Below are 23,334 nucleotides of genomic sequence, written 5' to 3'. Positions count from 1 at the left end.
TGTTTGTCCTGGATTTTTTTCTTCTTTTTGATTGTTAAGAGTGATTATAAAAAGAGGGGCTAATCTTTTATAGAAATGTGTTGTAAGAGAAAATGAATTTTACTTTTAAGAGGCAATTTTTTTTGTTCTATAGCACTATTTAATTATCTGTGTTCAATGTTTAATCATAATGTTCTTACAATAGAAACCTTTGTTCTCCAGAAAAATAGTCAGTAGTTTGATAAAAATACTTCACAAAAATAATTTTCTGATATCGATGCCATTAGTTTTTAACATCTAATTAATGAAAATGATTGAATGTGCAGGAGCTAATCTCCCAACTAGTAACAGCAGAAAGAAATACAGCAGTGTGCAATAGTCTTGCCAGTCTCTAAAAGTTGAAGTGCATGGCAATAAGTGTGACTCTTCAGATAATCAGGAATAAATTCTGGTTTTCTGTGTGCAAAAGATTAGACAGTTTTTCTAACTTAATTTTAAATACTGCTGAGTTGTTAAGCACCCTTACACGCCTCACTTTTAATATGCTTTATATGCAAATTTTCAATCAAACCCCATTGCTGTATACATTGACATTTTGCCTTAGAAGACAGTGGAGAAGAAAAAAAAAGCTGTAGACTGTGGATTTTGCATTTCTTTGTGAACTGGCTGAATATATATTTTTGTTGAAGTTTGTGAGCCAGGTTTTTTAAGTTTTCCAAGGGCTGCATTTAAATTCTCTTGAGCCAACTTTTGCAAGTTAGGGCAGGCAAACTTCCATGGAACATTGTAGAAGTTTTATATGGATAACTTCTGCAAGAGTTTGCTCCAGTGATTGCTGCTAGGTGTTGTTTTGAGTGATAAATGTGTTCCAATTACGTACTCTTTGTCTTTGCAGTGTTCTGGATGATGAGGGGAGCAGCCTGCGTCAGCAGAAGCTTGACAGGCAGGTAAGATTTTGGAGGGGGACCTTCTTGCTCTCTGAAGTCTAGATCTTCAATTAATGAAATCACTGACACTGGTAATTGATAGAAAATTGCATCCTCTGATTAAGGAATGCAAAAGAGAGGTCTGTGGAGGTTACAGCTTACATAGAAGTCTAACTTCCATTAAAATTTTTCTTATGACTGTGGTTTGAGTCATTCTCATTTCCACTGCCTTGGACTTGTTTTAAGCTGACTTACAATGTATTTGTTACCCCTTTGATGGACCAGAAAGGACAAGAGGTTCTGGCAGACATGCCAGCCAACAGAGGTTTACCACAAAGTTTTTACATCTTTTTCTTTTCATTCCATGGATTTAGCCCTTGAGGCTGTAAACTAGTGGCACTACGTGCTATGTTGCATATTTTGCTACTGCACTCCTACATGATTTGTACAAAAAAAGTGATTCTGAATCTCTCCCATGAAATCTCAGGGAATTTTGCCTTCCAAGTTTTAATGGGGTTTGAAGTTTCCGCTTTTCCTTTGATTTTTCTGTGGTCTCCTTTTCACGAAACTTTGTCATGTTTATAGTTAAATCTTGTGAGTTTATTTTATGTTTTCTATACATTTCTTTCACATTGTTTTACCAGCTTGCATGTCTACCAGCATCTCATTTTCAAATTTAAATACTTCCTATTTATGCCATAATCCTGTACTAGATTCTGATCATTTTAAAGTCATGTTGAGGTGTTCCACACAACTGATGGAGCTGAGAGACTTCACTCTCCATTCTTATTCTCCAGTTTTAGTGCATCTCCTTTCTAGAAGCAGAAAATCACTGTGCAGGAGCTGTGAAATAGTAAAGTAATGAATAAGTAAAATTAACAGTTCAGTTCTCTGACGTTGTGGAAGAGGGCTCAAAGAGGGAGGTGCCTATGGTGCCATTGGATGCTGAAGGTTTTAGATTTCAGCAGGTCTAGCTGAGTAATTCAAGTGGTTAATTAAAGTTCATCTTGTGTAGTTGTTAAATTAGGCTCATGTCCAGCATTATCACTTGATTCTAGTTTGCAGATTACCTGCTTTTAATTTACAGAAACTTAAATTGGCATCACTGCCTCATGCCCTCCCATTGCTTCACAGCCAGTGCTCTCACACACTGTTGTTTTCCCAAGGGTTATTTTGAAGCAAGCTCTGACAGCTGGTAGACTGCTCAGGAAGATCTATTTTAATTATTTGCTGTTTTCAGCAGAGAAGGTGTTTTAGCAGTGGGTTGGTAGTGGTTTTTTGGAAAGATTTCCTATAACCTGATATCTCAATATCCCACTTGCCAACTGCTGCTACTGGAAAGCTGGAGAAGGTATATCCGTTGTTTTTCACCATAGGTTCCTACTGTTTGGAGTCCAGTAACAGATACTTTTCTTTGTATTTTCCTCAGCGAGCATTGCTAGAACAGAAGCAGAAAAAAAAGCGCCAGGAGCCATTAATGGTTCAGTCCAATGTGGACAGTCGCACAAGAACACGCAGAATGAAACATTCGGAAGAACAAGCACCATTGGTTGAATCGTATCTTAACAGCAACAGCAGCACCATATATCATGGTATATGAATATGATCTATCGCATGTATATTTACTGCAAGTCATAGTATGATGCTCGCCCGTGTTAAATTTACGCTAATAAGAACAAAGGTTGTTGTTTTGGATTTTTTAGTAAATAATTGATATCCTTCACTTGTGTTTGGGGATAAAAACATCAGAACTCTCAATGCTAGCCTGACAGGAGGGAGTGAGGTAACTAGCTGCTGTGGGGAAGAGAGAGTGGCTTATCCCTTCTGCCACGAATATTGAAGTGCCTTCAGCCTTGGTTCCTACTGAAGTAAAGCGTATGCTGTTCCACTCTATGTATTCCTCCGTACATAATTTTGCTTAAGCCTGACAGTGTTAATGATAAATTTGAAACCTGTTAACTAATTTCAGCTAAGTTTGCACATAATAATTTTAAAGATACTGTATTGCTGCAAGGTTCATTAAAATAGGTGAGTAGGTAGTTAAGAACATTTCAAGCTTGTACAATGTGGTCTACGCTTTCTTATTAAAGATTACAGAATCCAGAAGGGACAGAGACACTTCAGGTATCAAAGCCATAAGGAAAAAATTATAATGCCATTTCTGTATTGTTAGACTTGAAAGAATTTAATCATCAGAAATAAATCATAAGCAAACCAGTTATTTAGTTCTGTGCTCATATGGCCCATGCTTGTTGTCCCCCTAATGAGGGTAGGTGCATACTTTTCCTCAGGAGTTCCTAGAGGGAATATTGTGTCTCCTGTAGATCTCATTCCAGGTTGCTAACACCTCCAAGAGTGATAGAGAACAATAATTTTCAAATTTTGTTTTTCAGATCATTAAGTTGAATTTGATTCATAAGAGATTCGTAAACCTCAGTAGCAAAAGGCTTCCTTCCCTGAGTATTGATGGGTGTGTGGGACAGGAGCTGAAATCTACTGCTACTGGGAGTGCAGTTGGCTGTTTTCAAGTTGGGAATGCTACTAGGTGGCAGAGTACTTAAGGTTTAATGTCTAAAACCTAAGATGCCTTTGTGAATCTACCTCTGGGAAAAAACCCAAACCAACCAGTATCCTACTCTTAAATAAACAAAAACTTAATGCATCATTCAATTTGGATCTCTATCAAGTATACTGCATGTGCTGTAGTTTTTGTCTGCCCTGTCATTTCATTTTCAGGTGGTGGTCACAACTTTCAACAAGGAGATGGCAGGTATCTACTGGACTAACTAATCATGCTGTGAGAAGTGCAGCTTTCAGAGCCTCTACCCCTGGTTTGCAATTGGTGGAATTTTTTGGTGTGGTTACTGCTACAGAATTTATTGTTAGAAACTGGGAATTGAATTGATTAAATGTTAAGGTTTCACTAATAATAGGCCTTTTTTGTCTTGCTTCTGCAAGCAGATATGCTACTGTAATTGATTTCAGGTGGAGAATTATTTTAATTATGTTTTTCTAATAAATTTTAAAAACACTAGTAATATTTCTCTCTCTTTAATGTCTTTTTCCCAGGGTCTGGGAGGAAAATTTTTAAGATGAAACTAAATTTCTTTCCAGTCTGACCTAAGAAATTTGATTTAGCACAGAATTTTAGTTTGTTTTCTTTAATTTTTAATCACAGAAAACAGGAAATGTTGTCTCTTTCCTCTTTCACTCAATAGCTTATCAAAGGTACAGAACTGTTCTAAGAAACAGTATCTCACGGTACAGAGGTGCTGTTGTATACTAAACCTTCTGTCTTGTCAGTTGAACAAGGTTTTAATTTTCACAGATCAGAGAAACAGACATTATTGTCCCATAAATGGTAGCAAGTTTCATATCTGCACTAACTGAGCTAAATGTTGCAACAGTGTGCACCAGGGTGGACTTTCTGATTTAAGAGCACAGTTAATCTCACTTAAGGTAAAAGTGACCTTCCTGTAATATTATACCACAACATTTACAGGAATACTTACTAATTTATTCTCCTTAAATCAGTCTGTTCTAAATTTGTCTCTCAAACCCATTCAATATTTCACAAGGTTTCAGAGAAGCAAAAAAAATATAGTAATGTTTCTTGTATTCAACCTGGAGTTTGTTAATCCCTGGGGACAGCTGTCCTTGTAATAAACTGCACTGTTAGCAAAAGCCAACTTAGGGGTGTTTAATTACCTAGTTAAGTGTTTTATTGCCTTGTAAAATCCTTTGTTAGGAACGTTGCTTTTGAAAATATTATAGGAACTCCAGAAGTGTCCTTTTTTGGTGTGGTCTTCTCTGGGAATGTGCTTAGCGTCTTAGGTTACACTGTTTGCATGGTACGTCGTTAGGTTTTGATGGCCATTTTTAACTATGGTATTCAGATTCAGGGTTGCCACTTTTTTCCCCTTCAATGGAAACATTTGTATGTGGGAGTGTTGGATGCATGAGACAGCTGAGCTGTTTCTAAAGAACTATTCTGCTCTTTTCCGTTCATTTGTTTCTGTTATGGGCATGCTGATCTTAAGTTAAGAATGACTCTTTGATGGGAGTTGTCAGTCTACTGAATGAGCTACACTGCTGGGATGAACATGTTTGTGAAATCAATTCCTGTACTGCAAATGCTACAAAAAGAACATTTCTTTCCACCTATCATCCTCCTCTGCTCTCCTTTTTAGCTTGCACTAATTCTGTGTAGCACAAAAGTACTTGTTGATTTCAACAAATAATTGGATGCCTGTGTGGAGATATCTCTGTGGTACTCTGAGCAAAGTAGGTCAGAGATAACATCTCAGCAATTCTGAGACGTTAGGCTTTCTGTGCTGGGAAATTTTCTTTCATACGCTGCCATAGCTTATTCTGATGCAGTTATCTGTGCTGCAATGGTTCCCTGATGGGCAACTCTACTATGGAATAAAAATTCATTTCATTTCAGAATAATTATCAGAGTGTGGAGTAAAAAGTCAGTCACTTTTGTTCAGGAATAGAACACTGGCCTGGTGAGCTATTTGTAGGTGGGTACAGTGGAAGAGCATATTTCGCCAGTTAAGCTGATCATAAGTTTTTCCATATGAAGGAGCCCTTGGCTGCTTTTGAACCTCTGCAGGGAGTTGCAGGGTGATTGCTGCTAGTCCTCTGGCTGCACATGTATTTTGCTTCATCTAGCTTTGCGCTGAAGGGAAATGCAAATAAATCTCAGATGCAGTAGGATGGAGGGATGTTAATTAAGGGCTGTGACAGCTCAGCTGGGGCAGCTCACAAAGGGGATAATGCAGATGTGGTTAGACCCTAAATTACCTGCCTGCCGTTTCAAGAAATAGGTACCCTTGCATTAACTTCCATGATGTTTGGCTCCAGTTGTTACTAGTACAAATAATGCCTCTCTCTCTTGCAGTACCAAATACAACTTCATCACTATTTCATCGTTATAAATAGTAAAATAAGAACCAATAACAACATTTTGTATTGCTGTTGAGTTTACATTGTATATAAAAGACAACAAAGTCATTTATTCACTGGAATAAATTTAATCCCTCTGTGTAGGAGAGATCACTTAAAAATTGCTTTGTCTTTTCTTTCTTGTGATCTTGTTTTTCGGTGTCGTTCATAAGGATATATTGCTACCTGTTTGTTGAAAGTTTTTATTAAATTTTACTTGCCATTCTGTAATGCCTCACGGTCACATCTGCTGGTTTGTTTTCATGTATCTCTACACCACTTATTTTGTGGAGTTTGAGAAAACCTGAACAAACATTTTAGCCTGATACGACATTGCAGAATACTGCTATGAGTACAGTTCTTTTCAATACGGATTGCAAATACATACTGAGCATTCCTGGAGCCAAGTAGCATGCAGAGATACACTAGTTACTGCAACAATTTAATTACATTCTTTAATTACATTCAATGCAAATGATGAAAGCCCGTTTTTACAGAGAAGAGTAATTTTACTTCTGTAAAAGTGGTGAATTTCCATTGAGGAGTGATTTTTCTTTTCACAGCACTGAGGAAGGCAGAGATTTGAATGAGTGCCAGATATGCTTTCATTAATATTACCATACTTTGTTGCAGCTGTGGCTTTTTTTTTTTTAAGACTTGAAATTAAAAATGTTTTCAATTAGATACTCTCAGAGTAATTTTCATGGCAACTTCCAATTTAGAGATTTAGATTAACCATGTGTAAAAAGGCAAAATTACTTTCTTACTTTCCTTCTTTGACATTTGGCAGCACATCTAGATGTAATGGTTGTGGGGTGCGATGAACAGACTTCTGATGATAAGCCATAGTTCTAGATTGTTAAATTTGACGTGTCATTCTGCTCCTTTACCATGAATGATGAGAGTTTTCTGATGAGTATCAAGCTGTCAACTTTATAAGACGATGTCAGTTAATCATTCATTTAAAAACCATATATTTGCATGTTCATCAAAACAGTGTCTTGCCATCCCTGTTTTCCACTGACCTTGAATGAGAAGGTATTAGTTTATTTTTGAAGATAGCAAGGAATGTTCTGTGCAGAAGACTATTAATACTGAGATCAGGCAGCACTCCAAGTATTGTGTGGGCAAAATACTTAACTTCCAATAAGCATATATTCTGAAATCTCCCTTTCAGCCGCAGTCTCTTCACCTTCATCCTTTAAAGCATCTTTTTGATTTATCAGCAGTCCTTACTGTGCTAGTATTTTTCCAAAATAAACAAACCAACCCAGCAGCAGTGATCAGAGAGCAGCGGGTAGCAAGTGGTTTAGAGGCCTTTTTGTGGTTCTCGGTACTGAAAGATTTGAGATGGAAGCTTAGAGGCAATTGCTCAAAATTGCTTGAAAAGCTCCCTTCTCTTTGCTTTAAAGTTCCACTTAAAGTACCTTTACTTTCAGTTACTCCTTCACAACTAGCCATTATTTTCTGTCCTCGACAATCTGGGTGTCTGGGAGCAGCAGGGGCCGGGAGGTGAGGGTGACCCCAGCACAGGCAGTGCCCTCGCAGACACAGCACCATCCCCCAGGCTTCGGACACGGCGGGCAGAGCCGGCCGCTGCTGCGGGGATGCTCAGCAGTCCCAGGCATGGCATGAACCCACGTCCCAGGGCCCTGCAGTCAGGGCCGAGGGAGATGGGGTCAGGAGACAAGGCCGCAGCGTCCATAGGAGGGGTCCGTCGAGCAGATGAGCTACCTGCGGCGTAGCGGCGGGGCCCTCCCGGGAGACACGGCCCCAAGCAGCCACACCTGCCGCAGAGCCCCGGCCCATGGGCAGGGTACGGGGGGAAGCCCCCAGCGAGGCTGCTCAGGGCAATTAAAGCCTACTTCTGCCCTCAGGGCCCCAGTACACAAAATAATTATGTAATTTCTTACTGTCCTTACTCTTCCCAGCATAGGTTTTTCATGGATAATTTCAGCTTTCTTTATTAGTTGTCTGCTGTCCCAAAGAGTCTCTAATTCATTGCTATTAACTCTCCATTTCACATGCTCGCTTTTCTTTCCCCCTCCCCAGGGTCAGACAGCAGATACGTGAGTGTTAGGAAGAATCTTTTGTTTAATTCTTCCTTTGTTCTTTCTGAAGAAATCTCATAACAATGAGCTTTTAATAATGTCCTTAAGCAGCACCAGGTTCTCATGTACACTTGTTCCTTTTTTCTCAGCCTGTTCACATTCACTTACAAGTATTTTCACCTTTGCAAAATCAGCCTGGTCAACACATCAGTGTTAGATACATAAACTGCAAGGAGCCACAGGCAATTTATGGGCAATGTAAGTTCTGGGAATCTGGAATCTGACTGTAAATTACTAGTTGCAGGGGTAATGCCTTTGATTATAAGCATTTTGAAGCAGAAATCAAATCTTTGCATGCGATTAAATAGTAACTAATATACCAGAGTTCTTGCCCTAATTCAGGCCCATTTATTTAACTAATTTTATTGTCTATATAAAACTAATAAAAATATTTCATTGCATTGTAAAATATAGTGGGTTTGCCCATCTTCAGAATAGTTCTGGTAGAAGCCAGTGTCTTTTAGATTATTGAACTGGTTTACAGAATCTACATTGATTAAATAAAGTTATAATGAATGACAGCCCAAATAAGCAGCAAGATTCAGTAGGGCTAGAACTTTACAAAGTAAAATAGCAAGCCATTCTTACAGTGAAACACAAGAGCATCTCAGGCAACAGTAAGAAAAGGACAACCACTTTGCATTGATTAGTTAAGGTACATCCTGACTGAACTGTAGTTTATCTTTCTTTGCACGGTACTCATTCTGGGTTTTACTGTTGAGAGGATGTTGGTGAATAGAATGAATATTTGCCTTACAGTTGAGCCAATGAATTGCCTCACACACCACATCGTCTGGTTCAGCCTCTTTCTACTTAAGGTACTATGTTAATAGACTATTTGCTTGTTGTTCCTCTTCTTTACAGCTCAGATCCTGAATTAATATTTCAATCTGTGCTCTTTTCTGTCTCCTCAAAAGTATTTTTTCTAATATTGTATTGAGGTTAGTAGTCAGTTCTTGATTTAATGAACATGGATGAATAACTCTAAAATTAAAATCATGTCATTGTTTTATTTGAAAGCTTGCCATTTATCTCAAAATTATTTCTTACAATTTATGAGTCCAAATGAGAATGAAACACCGTATCTGAGAGTCCAGCATTATTTGCTGTTTGGAATTCTGTCTGACCACAACACATGCTCCTCCATTTTTGTCTTGTCTAAACGCAAATTCTAGTACAAACAAATTCTAATAGAAAAGGAAAATCTGTGGGGTTTTTTTAAGCAAAACTTTTAATAATTTGGGGTGGGGCATATGCAGTATTGGGCTAGATTTTCAAATGTAGTCTATTGTTTAAGACAACTATCAATAGGGATTTTTAAAGTTACCTAAATTTCGTTTTTGTACTGAAATGAATACATTTTTGAGTGACAGTCTTTGAAACTCCATCCTTGTATAGTTGCATTTAAGGTTCTTTATTTATCCTGTGGTACTGCCTACCATTGTGTTTAACTTTTTAACATCCAGCTAAGGACATAATCATATTGTCTTATCAGTGAGTAGGGAGACCAGTTTATCTCATTTTCTTTATTCAGGTTTTCTTGCAGGGAGCTGTAAATTGTTTTATGGGGCTATCTAGAGCCTGTGGAGAATGCTGGTTAGAGTTTGCCTCAAGGTTCCCATCGTGCTGAGAAGGGAAATTCTTGTCAGATCATTACTTAGTGATCCAAAGATGTAGTAAAGGGCAGAGGGGAAGACATTTGATCCCTTGACAACATGATTGGGTATAAGCATTGCTTCTACGAATTGCTTCATCTCCACAAAGACAGACTAGAAGGAGTGCTGGTTTGAGAAGTTCAAAGCTCCACATGCTAATGACCAGCTGCAGAGTGAGTAGGGAGGGCATTAGAAATGGCCATTCTCACAACTCTCCGTGGCAGGAGAAAGCACTGGAAATGGAAAACAGAATTTTTTACTTTGCTCCACATCTAAATATGTTGGACCCACTGAGCAAGGCAGGTCCACAGACCTCTCCCTGTATGTCAGCAGGCTTCAGAAGACAGCCCACTGCCCACTCCTCTTCATGGATCAAAGTGTTGGCTGGCCCTGTTGACACGAACTGTTATGCATAAACTTCACTGCATAATATTCACTTCCTACCACGCTGCAGTGGGCAGCACGTACACGTGAGGTGTTTGAGGAGGTCAGTGCTTACGGGCAGGGGAGACCATTGCTTACCCTGTGCTTAAAGGCAAGTATGTAGCCAGTCCCCTGGAACTCAGCACTGTCCTGAACTGAATTTGTACAGTCAGTAGCAAACCTACACAATTTCTTTGGTATCTGCAGTCACAAGAGAAAAAATTAGAGCAGATGAACCTTAGCTGAGGTCTGCTATTTGCCAAACAGTTAATAGCTAAGAATAAGATGGTATTGTTGTGGAGATGGTATTTTGGGATTAGATTTGGATTTATTTTAGAGGTAGTGCTTTAAATGTAATGGTAAAGCTCAGAAAATCATCCTTTAGAAACAGGAAATTCTGTGCCAATTCCTTTCATGAACCCAGCTGCAGTATCTGCACATTTATGGTTTAAATCTTATTTTGCAGCCTCCATCACTTATGTCTGAAAGTCCCGTTTGCCACAGACAGCAGTGATGGTATATGCTCAAAATGGCTACTGGACTGCAATCTCATGCTCTGCCTTATAGAGTAAAGCGTTGGAAGTATCTCCTTTGTCTTTTGGCGCTCCATGACCGTACTTATAATCAGATACCTGTTGCTGAAAGTTATGAGACAAAAGTAATTACAAAAGCTTCAGGCTTTTACTTGTTAAATCAAAGATGGCTGACAAGACAGTGAAGATAAGTCTTTAACTTTTCAATTGACAATGTCAAAATGTTTCATCCTTTGATGATTAATCATTGCTTTGGACCAAGTAAATGATGCTTCATCGGAGTGAATGAATATGACCATATTTAAAACGATTTAGAGAACTGTCAGGTTATTTAATATAGGTCATTTTAAAGTACTGAATTTAATTATAACATGAATTATCATCTTTAAAACAAGTAAAAGAACACATCCTAGTTTTTAGAGAGATGAGCTACAAATATAGGATAGATTGCTGGGTTGTCAAATCACACCTATTTAAAGACTGTGGAGTGGGGACTCTTTGGTTCCCTGCTTAGTCTGAGGCTGCCATGCCCATGGAAGTAGGACCCAGGGTACTGCCTTTTATGTGCCATTTTCCCTGGTGTCCTGTGCACTCCTTTGATTATGTCATTCATTTCCAGCGCTCCTTTACATTCAGTAAAGAGACTGCAATCTTGTGATTAATGTATAATAAAGACAGGAATGAGGAGTGGGCAGTGACAAGCTGTTTCTTTGGGCTTTTAGTCACTCCTCTGCTAATTTAAGGTATATTCTCTATAAAACTTGAACTCTTCCTCTGCATAATGAGAAAAGGAGCATGTGTTTATTGAGTGCCTCAGATGCTCACTGGATTGTGAATGTAATGCTGTTCATAACAGATTGCCGTGCTGGGAAGGGTAGCTGTGGGCTTGTAAGCTACAGTCTACACAGACATGTCTAAATCCGTTTCATCTTACTCCTCTGAGAATCTCCTTGATGTTTCTATTGCTATTCATGAGCATGAAGAATTTGGTGAACAGGAAAGTTGCCTCACAGACCAGAAGCCTAGGGAGAATTTCCCCCTTCAAAGAGAGGTTACCTGCAGTCCATACATCATTGAGCGTCATTTGGTCTTTTGGGAGTTTATGAAGTTTGTTGGGGTATTTTTAAAGTAATTTTATGGTAAACCAGTTCTTTCCAGTAAGATTCCTTAGTGGACTTTTTTTATCCTTTTAAAGAAAGCACTTTCATTTTGGGAAAAAGGGATGGTGGGAGGCCCCAGGTGCCAGGGTGATACTCCTCTGAGATGAACCACAGTCACATGAAGCCTGTGGAGCTTAGCAATTAACAGTGACCAGCAACTGGCACCAAAATCTCTTAGTGCCCACCTACAGGTTGTTTTGTTTGGGGTTTAAAGTTTGATGATTACTTTAGTATTTCACGAAGGTAGTTGCTTTTGTGCCTTTGTAAACTCAGTATTATTTCACTTCAAGGCTTGGCCTGGCCAGAAGAAAGACTGTGTGTGCTGCTTCCACAGATTCAAATATTGACCTCAAAGTGTGTCATGGTTTTAGATAACAACCAGCATTGCATATGCTGACATTCACAGTTCATGCCATGCATATTATGTTGAGACTTCTAAGGAAATAATCAGTGTATGTTACAAAGTAGGAGGAGTTTTTCATTTCAGCTTGGATATAGCTTCACCATAAAATGCATGGCCGTTCTACTCATCATACTGTGATATATGCAGTTGTGCAAGATGTGTTTTGAAAATAACCTTCCAATGATTCCCTGTTTACGGGGTTAGGATGTAGCTTTAAGCACAGGCACTAGAAAGTCTAAATAAAATTCTTCTGCCTTCACGCTGCCACTCTTGATGATCAGTCTGGCAGAGCTTTATTACTATGAGGAAAAGTGCTTCCTACAATAGCACGGCAACACATTAATATTCTGATGTCATTCTTTGGCATGAAAGTTAGGAGCTGATATATTACTGGAAGGAGGAAGAAAGTTAGAAAATGCACGCCAGCTACCTTAACACTTTTAGGTTTTTACTGTAGCTTTGCAAAGTCTGGTTTATTTGACTCCCCTCTGCATGAATTGTCTGAAATACCAAGCAAACTCTGCTATGTCTGCTTACTCTTTTATGTCTTCACAGAGTTCTCAATTCATTCTCTCTTGTCTCTCTCTGTTTCTCTCTTCTGTCTCTCTGTTTTTCTTTTTGGTGGGGTACCCTGAATCTCTCAAGCAGTGCAGGAGGCCGAACAGGAAGATGTAAAGGTGATAGTGGATGCCCAAGCTCCGAAACCAACTAAAAAAACCAAGGCAGCAGCTGCGAGCTGTCAGACTGGCAGCACCAAAAAGGAGAAAAAAGGGAAACACAAAGGTTTGCTGCATGTGGCTAAATGTCAGATGTTGAGTTGACTGCAAAATACTTCTTTTTAGTTTTTGTTGTTTTTTTTTTTTTAAATTTCGTTGAATTTCTGAAAATTGCTGGAAAGTCATTTCTTGAAATTTTTGTGAGATTGGAAAATGTGAGTGACTTGGTGTTGTCTCAGCATGTACAACCTGGGAGTGAAGGAGGGCTAAAATTTGTAAACCGAGGCTTTTCCAAAGGCGAGTGTTCGTTCAGATTACAGAGGAGGAAAAAAAGTACCGATGGAAAGATGCTGGTGTTTTCCTGCAGTGTTAAGGAAATGAGAACCATCTTACACCAGTGTGTTGTTTTAGATTACCTGCATGTAATGTAATTTGGAGAAACACCCTTAAATTACACACGTTTCTGTCCAGACTCTTACTGAGGTTTAAACTATACAAATTAGAGGTTAAGTGGGCCTTTTGAAAATCAATTCAGCAAAACGAAGATAACATCCTCAAAATGGGTTCTTCAGGTTGCTACTTCAGCATTACTCTATCCCACCTGATTGACATATGGGAGGTGTTTGTATGAAAAATTTTCTGCAATGACTTTGGTAAGGTTGGGTAGAAAAAAAAAATGCACTATTGATAATGACAAAAGGGTAGGTAGAAATGACATTGCCATATTAGATTTACTATTTGAGCTACATAGACTAGATGGAAGAAGTTACATGCTACTTTAGAGGTATTCAAATTCTATATACGTATGCCCATTCACAAAAAGAGAGAGGTTTTTGTACCACATACAGTTTCTTTTTATTTGATGACAAATGACTAAGGAAATTAATAAATACCTTTCAAATAATTTGCAGTTCGTGGATAAGGCCACTGTAACACTATGCTGCCTGGAATGTCCGGTATTCCTTTGCTGTGTATGTCCAACAGTCTCTCCATTATTGCCTAGCTAAGAAAATAGTGTATATCCTTGATAAGCGTATTTAAAGATAGCAGTGACTAGTAAGGGTAGTTACTGAGGTCAGAGTATTGGGGTTTATCTATAGGGTTTTTGCAGGACTTTGAGCCTACCTTATCAAAATCCTTTACACACACTTGACATATTGCAGCTTAATTCTTGAGATCTGAATCTACAGTGTCTCTGTCCATAGTCCCTCTGACCGCAAAGGAAGCCCTAGATTAGACAGGCTTTAGAGTCTGGCCCTGAGGTAAAGACTTTATTCGTGTTTTTGAAAAAAATACAGTGTGTGTCAATACCTAGGCTTAAAATAATAAGTAAAAGGCAAATGTGAAATTAACTGAATGTAAAAATTGTTGGCAAAATAAGTGAACAGAAAGCTGATGTTTCCCAATTTAATGTAAAAAGTAATGCCACTCCAGCATAGTAATACAGATGCCAAATTTTATTTTGAAGTACATCTTGCTGAAGAGTCAAAATTCTTTTACTAGTTTAGAAGAAAACCTGTCTTAGGCTGTAAGTGAACATTGTGCAAGCTAATAGTTAAATCATGGTTGCTGCATAAGCTTGAGGCTCTGTTTCATCTCATATAATGCCTGTTTTGCCTTTGTGGGGTGTCTATGACTGTCCTATGTCCAGAACTTAAAATACTGTGCTGCTCAGTTACACTAGGTTTGATTCGACAAATTTGCATTGTATAACCCCAACGTGTGTATACACTCACATGTTTTCTAGGCAGTTTTCTGACGAGCTTTAGGCTAAAATATTCCATGAACAAAATCCTAGCGGCAGGCTAGCGAGGCGCAGAGCAAGAACCAGTAATCCCATGAGTGTGTGATTTCCAGGGCAGCTCTGCAGGCGCTGGTCCCGCGTGTGCTGGAGCTGCCTTTGCTGGGGAGCGCTCTCTGAACTGACCTGCTACATGTAGGCAAGTCAGTCCAGGAGCAGCCTGTGCTCACTGTGAAGGAGTTGTGCAGTTTTTTATTATCTCACAGCAGGTAGCACCTAGTATTTTTCTCATATGCCAATGTTTTTATTAATTTTCTGAAAAATTCCCCAAACAGGCAAATGTTGGCATATTTTAATAGAAGCAAGTTGTGTCAGTAAAAGTAATGTCACTTCATGTAGACTGAGAACTTTTACATGCTGATACTTCTCTGTGTGTTGGAAACTAATATTGTTAGCTATAGAAACCTCTGCTTCTGTTGCAATTCTTACTGCTCATCCTGCTATGCTATGCATGGTCTTCCTGCCCTTCAGCATTCGCCTATCAGTCGCATCTTATGTATATTTCCATAGAGTGCAGGTGTTACTCATTAATTATACTAAAGAAAATTTTGAGTATCTCCTCTCCTGAAGTTTATGTTGATGAGTAGTAACAAATTTCAAGTAACAAATATCCCTGTCAGTTAAAGTATGTTCAGAGCACACATGTAGCACCTTCTCTTCCAGCCCATCTACTTTTTCTGCACACTGGTATTTAACTATTCATTCACGTATAATTTAACCATTGGAATCATATCTAGTTTACCTTTGATAGTGCTGTAAACTTGGAGTATTTGCAGGGAATTATAACTGGAAATCCTGTCCTGCATCCTTATTGAAGCTGCAAATTATTTTGTTATTGGATGAAAAAGTAAAACCAAATGCAACTTTAAAATTACAGAGGGATTTTACTGATCAATCCACTACAGACATAGCTAATTTGTATTACTTAGGAATAAAGAAAATGTAAGTGCTAGCAGAATCCTGTAGTGGAACTTGTATGAATTAAGACTCTCACTTACTTTTACGACTAAGTGTGAGTCTTAAGAAAAGATTTTATAATATTGAATGGCTTTGCTAATAACTTCATATCTAACTAATGAACATGGATGAAGGTTAAGGGGTTTTATACCATTTTGTGGCACAAGAGATTTTGTTGGAGGAAGTTCTTTCATAATTAGAACAAATTTTGTAAGTTTTAGGTTCTACTTTTAGCTTTGCAATTACAAAATTCAATTCAGGTTTTGTCTCCACTCTGACTGTAACCTTTGTATGTCCTGTAAACGAGCAGGATGAATGCTGTGGGGTGAATGCACTTTACATGCTAAAATAGCATTTTAAAGGTTTGTGTTACTATTTAGCTATAGTGAGCATTACCTTTCTACACATAGCCAAGTTCTTCTGCTTTAAGAAAAAAGAACCTTTAGACCAGATCCTATGAATAATAAGCTAATTCAGAGCAAAAATCATTGAATTATACATGAATAGTTCTTGAAGCTGTAGTGTAATGATTGTACTCTGGTCTTAGATGTGCAATGCTTTTTTAAGTGGCTCAAAGAATGATGAAACAATGATCAGAATAATGTTATAAAGACAAACACGAGGGAAATATTAGGTTTAATGAGGTTACGCTGACATAAGGCAAGAAAAGGAATGTGGCTAATTGCTCATGTAGAGCTGATTGTGCCTCTCAAGTTAGGGATCAGTGCGTTTTGTAATTCTGTGATGGGTAGTACAGTATTCAGCAATTTTTTCTAAATCTGTGATTATTACTGGTATTTAATTCTTAATGGCGGTATCCAGTATACACTGCCCGTTTTTAGAAAGAAACACATTTTTTGGGACAGAACCTGCAAATGCAGTAAATTGATTACATTTTGCAGTAGCTTAGCTCACTAAACTGGTATTTCTGAAAGCTTTGGTCTCCCAGTTTATTGTTTGACGTAATATTCAGTATTGGAAAAAAACCCAAAATGTAACTAATGAAGATGTAAAATGTTTGTCTTTCCAGTGGAGGTAGTGGATCAAATTCTGGTTTGATTTGTGATGCTAGTAAGAGGTGATCAAGGATATTGGTGAACCTGGTGTACAGTATTGCTAGGTGGTTCAACAGAAAAATAATGCAAACAAGTGAAAATAGTTGCAGCAGGAACCTATGAAAAGTATGCACCCTGCACAGTATTACAAATACAAAACCACAGCATCATTGGATATCAAATACCTTGATGAGTCTTTAAAAATTGAGATTCCTGAAAGTGTTACAGGTACATAGTGGTGTGGGGGTTTTTGTTTGGTTGAGGTTTTTTCCTTTTATGAAGAAATTAATAAATACACAGGATAAAGTGCTTTTTTGGCTATCTGCAATGAATGGGGTAAAAACAAATCAGGAAGATAAAATGGAACCTTTAAAAAAATCTGAGAAAACCATGCAAAGACGGGAGTTAATTCAAAGTGAAATCTGATATGAAAATTCAGGAAGCATTCTGTGAAAAGTTGTTCTTGCTTGTTTGTTTTTGTTTTTTTTTTTCCCCAGCACTCTTGCACTTAGAGCATGTGAGTACATTCTAGGAAAAACCTGCTCTGAACTGCTCTGGTTCACTCGCTGCCATGGGCAATACAAAAGAAGACTGTTGGCACTGAAATCAGGAATCTGGATGTGTTTAAAATGTTCAAATAAGCAGCACCTTCCCAGCAATTTTTCTTTCATGTTGTATATTAAATGCGTATAGTATGTTGGGTATTCCCTGCTGTCTTTATGAGAGTCAGAAAGCAAATGAGCTGCTGTGACACACAGCACTTTTTCTGCCAGGAGGACTATCTCATGTTTTGATTTGGTTTGCTGCTTCCGTGTTTCTTTTCTCTCTTTCGCGCCTGTCTGTCTGTTTTGATTTGTGCATCCTGTCCCATTTTTACATGTAACAAGCAACTACATTAACGTTGGCTGACTAAGAAAGCAACAGCATTTGTTGGGTAAGAAGTACCATTTCTCACTATAACACTCCCTTTCTGATGGGGGAAGGGAAGTTCACGTAGAGAAGATTTACCTCAGGTTCCCTGTGCGTTAAAGAGAAAGGGTAGGAGGAAAAATAAGTGAGTTTCCACCAAGAAAAGTCCTGTTGTTCCTAGATCTGACAACTCTTTCAGACTGTGCTTTGGCAATGCATGAACTTGATTGTGAAGAAGTCATTTTAGCCTCAGGATAGAAATTTATGAAAGTACAGTTCCTGCTACAGTTTTCTAGATTTCATCAAAGTGAATTAGAGCTTGATTCTCAAGCACTTGCTTTTAGTGACCTCATACGGTGTTAGCCATAGTCCTCCTTTTGATGGAACGTTGGACTAAATCACCTCCAGAGGTCCTTTACTAAAAAAAATGTCTATTTTCCCTTTTTCCCTATAAACAAATCCCCTTGTGGTTTTGTAGTTGCTTGAACCCATATCAGTGGATGTGCAGCCTCTATGAGAACAGGCTCACAAAATGGGAAATGGCTTACAAAATATTGACAGCTACAGTATACTTAAGGTTATTCAGTCCTAAAAAATAGACCCCAAAATGCTTTTTCCCCTTTAAATATCCAACTTTTTCAGTAAATTCCTTTTGCAGATCATTTTGCCAAAGAGTGATATATATAGAGTGATATATATATATATGTGTGTTTTTTTTTTTTTTTTAAAGCAATGGAGTTCTAAATTTCTGGAAGATGTAATTTCATGATATTTCATTCTAGCCATTTTATTAGAGCTTCCTATGAAATCGTTCTGAGAAAGAAGCTTTTTCACTTACTGGTTTATGCAATACTACTTTCTTGTACCACTGTAAACATTCTACTCAGTGGTCACACTTCTTCATAAATGCAGATTTAAAAAAATACAATCAAATGTTGTTCGGTCTTTTTAATTTGAAATGTAGATCACTTGAGGCAATAAAAGCTGAAGCAGGGTTTGCTTTAAGCCAAGTTCTTTAAAGGATGGAAACTTTGTTTGTTCTGGTGTCAATCTAATAAGAACAGATTCCTCTGAGGACAAACTCCCTGTCTTTCATCTTGGAGTAGGCCAGCCGGCCTTTGAAGGGTTATGCTACCATCCCTAGGTTGGAGGAAGAGCTGCTCTGCAGTGTTCCTGAAGAGCAATTGCAATTGCAGCATTGCTGCTGGCCGCAGCCTTGAGTGTTATCCACGTGGATGTGACTTCCATGTCAGACCAGTGGTTTATCTAACCTGGTATCCTGCCTTTGAAGGCACATTTAAAAAAAAAAAAATAATTTTTTTTTAGTGTCCTGCATTTGCTGTCAGCATGTTTGTAGAGGATGGACATACTTGTAGAACCCTTGTTGTATGTAATTGAGGTCAGAAAATGTGGCTTGAGATTTTTCTCTTCCAGACACGAGCCTGACCTCATTCAGCTCTTCAGATCTGATATGCAGAGGGCTTAAGCATATTCTTAAAACATAGTCTGTGAGCAATATGCCTGACTTCATATTTTCTGTCTTAAATGCTTTATAAAATGAGAACAAGAGTTTTTATATCCTGCAGTTTTTAATTTGTAAAGTAGGGACAGAAATACTTGTTATCTATGCTATGTTCCTCTCTCAATATGTAATCTCGTTTGCCGTTCAGTCACTGAGCTCAATTAGTTCTCTCTGTTGTATGATACTTTTCTTTTTAGTTTTTTTTCTTAGTTTGCAAATGCCCTCTTATAACAGTTATTTTCAAATAATTTATAAATCTGTCTTTTCATGGTGTTCTATGTGCAGTAAGGACTCTCTGTAAATAATCAGTTTATCATTCCTTCCTGTACTTACAAGTTCATGTAGAAGAACCAAGAGGAAATAACATTTGCTGAAAATCTTTTCACAGCAAAATGTTTGCCTGTATAAAGACATGCAGAAAGGAACGTGATGTGTATAAATACAATTAGATTATTTTCCTGCAAGATCCAATTACTGAAGATTCATGTAGTATATAGTCAAATACTTAAGTAATGTTTTCGAGAGTTGACTCACCATGCTTCTGCCTGTAATTTGCTGCTGGGCAGTTTAATCTGTAACCAATTGTTTCAAGACTACCATTGTGCATTGTACACTATTGTCAGATAGCAAAATCTTTCCCTGTGTTCATCGGTAAGTGGTGGCCACTTATGTCAGATGCTTCTCTGAACATATATAGCTGCCTCCCTGGTCATACATAGTTTGGTAGGACATAGTCCTTTCCTCCCATGTGACCTCCTCCCCCCACCCCTCCACCCACTAAAAATTTTAATTACTCTTGAGCATCTCTTGAGCAAGAAAATAATCAAAATTGTGGTTCCGGCCTATCCTCTTCAATTTTTTTTATTCTGCTGTATATTATAGTGTCATTAGACTGTAATGACTTTGAGAATTCCTCTGATGGGGAGTCTAGAAATGCTTAATTTCTGTCCAGTTTCACTTGGACCTATTCTGCTACAGATTCTGGGTTTAGACAGGACTACTCAACAGACTGATCTAAGCCTTGTGTTCAGCGTGACTATACCCTTAGTTTCCCACTAGAAAATAGGGTTAGGAAGTGTATTTCTTTTCTGAAATATCATTTTGAAGGTTGTGAAGCTGAAATAAAAATGCGTGAGGCTCAAATGGATACCCAGAACTGCACTTTCAGTGCTCTACTAGTGCTATTGTGGGGGAAAAGAACCTCACCCCAAAACCTCCAGATCTGTAGGGCCAAGGAGGAGCAATATACTTCAGGATCTATAGCCTCCATCCCATGTAGTCTGTACTTAGTTTGGCAGAAAGAAATTTGATAACTACATCTAGTGGAACTGAGATGGCTCATCTATATTCATTTTAGCGTTTATCTATGGGACGTATCAAAATGTTTGGAAACTGTTCAGCAGAAAGCAGCTGGGGATATAGGATAGAGAAATGTATGCCTCCCATAAAAAGATTTCCTTTAATTGCTGGATTGAAACAATAAAACAAGGTCTCAACTTCATATCCTTGAAATGTCATTACTAAATCCAGTGAGACAGGATGGATTTTGGGTTGTTGGTCCATCCGTTAGAAGCTGAAGTTTCAAACAGGCATAATGTGGTATCTTAAAATGCATGGAAGTTTAGATTTGTTTCACACGTCATAAAGATTTAGCAAAATTTTGCCACTTTATTCTTCTCCCAAGGCTTTTGGTAACAGTTTTCATCTTTATTTTTCCCATACCCTTTTCTCTCCCCTCATTCCAGACCTGGATCTTGTGATTTTTTTTTTTTTTTTGTGTGTAGATAGCTAATATTTTGTGTGTTTAAAGCAAAAGAAAAAAAAAATCCTATCTAAAAATCCCATACCTGAGATCAAGTTAAATGCATATCAATCTAATGTATTTTGAATTTTTTAGAATTTAGATTAATTCTGGTTATAAAAACATTCTACATGGTAGTTCAGATTACCAGCTTTTAAGAGCATGGTACTGTCTATTTATAAATATTGCCTGGGAGATTTTAGTGCTCACAGAATACAGGCATTGATAAATAGTAGTTTATAGGATGGAAATGCTAGTGAATGCCAGTTCTCTTGCATTTTTTTCATTATCTCTGTTTTCATTTCTGGGTTTCATCTGAGACATGACCACGTCAGAGTTTACCAGAAGGCCTTTACTGAAGGGACTGGTATTCTGGGGGTTGTTTCAGTCTTCCTCTTTCCTCCCTTCCCTCCTTCACACTTGCCTCTCAAAAATTCCCTTTTCTTCTTAGCAGGTATTCAAAGACATCTCTATAAGTTTTTTTTTTTCTACCTGAGTTTTGAAAGAAGCTATAGAAAATGCTGACCATAGCAATAGAGACTTTTTTTTTTTCTTTTTTTTTTTTTGGCACAGCCTGCTCAGCTTCTTTGCCTCTTTTGACCCTGTCCTTAAACTGGGAAACTTACAACTATAGGGATGAGTGATTTGTTCTATCGCACGGTGAGCCATCCTTCCAGTAAGTGTGTGGAAAGGAGTCTGCGAGGCAAAGAAGGTGAGAATATAGGGAGAGATCCACCTTGAGTATCATGATTACACAAGCTTGGAAGTGTTTTCTGACATTAGGTAGGTGATGGTAAAGCTGCCTTTTGAACAATGACTTACAAAGATACACTTATATGATACAGAAAAAAGAAATGTGTATATATGCTTGCATTCAATATCATTTTACACATGCATATATAGCTACAAAGATGTGTGCACACACACAAATATTGAATAGTTAATGCTGCATTTGCCATGAACCATCTACAGTATTCTAGTGCAGTGAAGGTTTGTTGTGTTTTTTTTTTTTTCTCTGTCTGACTACATCTTCCATTTGCTTAAATGGGGTCACCAGTGGAACCATTCATAATGCTTAATAACACACTCCACCAGTGATGCACTCTTCAGAATACTGAAATTGATTTTTCTTCTCTAAAAGTGTGACCTGCCAGTGTAGCCTTTGTCCTAATGCCTAATAATACGTGATGTCCCTGACAGCACGGGATGTGTGCGCAGATGTTCTGCAGACATCAGAAAAAAGCAGCCTCAGTGCAACGTCTAATGCTGTCGAAGGCATTTCATTTGCTGCAGATCAATGTCTGCTTTGAAGGACAATAATTAAGGTGTTTTGTTTCTTTTGAAATGGGTTCTCAAAATCAGGTTTGTATTGTCCAAAGCTTAATAAGGGGCTAGAGAGATACGCATGAGGTCTGGGCATCTTGTTAAACTCATGGATGCTTAACAGTTTTGAAATTCAGAGTATTAAGGTAAGAACCTAACTTTAGGCAGCCACTTTATTGACAGTGGTTAATATGGTTACAGCTGTTAAAAATACCACAACGGATCTGAGCAGCTACTTGTCTGTAGTACTTAGCCTGAGATAACTTTTAAGAAAAATGCTATTCTGTTCACTGCCATATTATACCTGCAACATAGGAAATTATACAGTTCATTCTGCATCACACAGAGCTTCTGTCTGAAATTGTCATTCTACCAAGGTGAGAGAAACATTTCCATGGACTTTATATAGTCCTTCAAGGTTGGATGGACAGATTGTTTATTTGTTGTTTGTTGTTGTTGTTAGTTTTACTGTAAATAAATCAGAATTTACAGGGTTGGTGCAGAAGTTGCCAGATAAGGGTCTGTGTGGGGCAGATGAGTCAGTAATTCCTTGTGGTCTTGAACTCTGTGAATTTAGTATTTCTGCAATGTCAGACTGCATCTTGTTAGGTAGTTGCACAGCCAGTGCTGTTCCTGAGGGTGTGGACCACTCTCTTTTCCACTTACGGCTCCTATCGCAGTGGCAGTGACAGCAAGTGTGGGCAAAGCACAGTTAAGCATGCTAAATGTATAATCCAGTTGTCTTTTAATGCAAGATGACAGCTGCTGACAAAGCAGGTTGAAATAGTATTCTGGGAGACTTCTGCTACAGATCAGTCTGAAAAAATCCCAATCCCTACAGCTCCTTCCTACAGGGTTTGTTCAGCTCTGTTTGGGGTGAGAAGCACCATATTCGTTTACTGAACTAGCTCTTTGTAATGCTCACTAATTCTCCACAATGTTGCTTTCTTATTAACAAAAATTTCAGAACAGCAACATTTTACAGGCTTATGTTGTTTACAGTATCTGTACATGATAATATTACCATTTTTATTGGTGCAAAAGTGCATTTATCTATATAATAATATATACCATCACTAAGTCTTAACTAAAAGCTGGAGTACATTTGCA

At 38.1% G+C, this 23,334-nt stretch overlaps 1 protein-coding gene across 8 annotated transcripts in view; it reads left to right on the top strand.

The window, feature by feature from the left end:
- TUB (TUB bipartite transcription factor) overlaps positions 1 to 23,334 on the top strand; it is a 154,404-nt gene that overhangs the window by 107,451 nt on the left and 23,619 nt on the right. For 4 of the 8 annotated variants that reach the window (XM_074841733.1, XM_074841729.1, XM_074841727.1 and 1 more), the window contains 3 exons: positions 875 to 926; positions 2,335 to 2,497; positions 12,789 to 12,923. In XM_074841733.1, coding sequence (XP_074697834.1) covers positions 875 to 926; positions 2,335 to 2,497; positions 12,789 to 12,923 — 350 coding nt within the window. Of the gene's footprint in view, positions 1 to 874; positions 927 to 2,334; positions 2,498 to 12,785; positions 12,924 to 23,334 lie in introns of all 8 variants that reach the window. The other 4 variants (XM_074841726.1, XM_074841730.1, XM_074841728.1 and 1 more) reach the window with 1 other exon arrangement.

Source organism: Strix aluco, chromosome 16 (assembly GCF_031877795.1).
Source record: "Strix aluco isolate bStrAlu1 chromosome 16, bStrAlu1.hap1, whole genome shotgun sequence".
Lineage (NCBI taxonomy): Eukaryota > Metazoa > Chordata > Aves > Strigiformes > Strigidae > Strix > Strix aluco.
The sequence above is the reverse complement of the archived record's forward strand: the minus strand, read 5'-3'. Positions and strand labels throughout refer to the sequence as shown.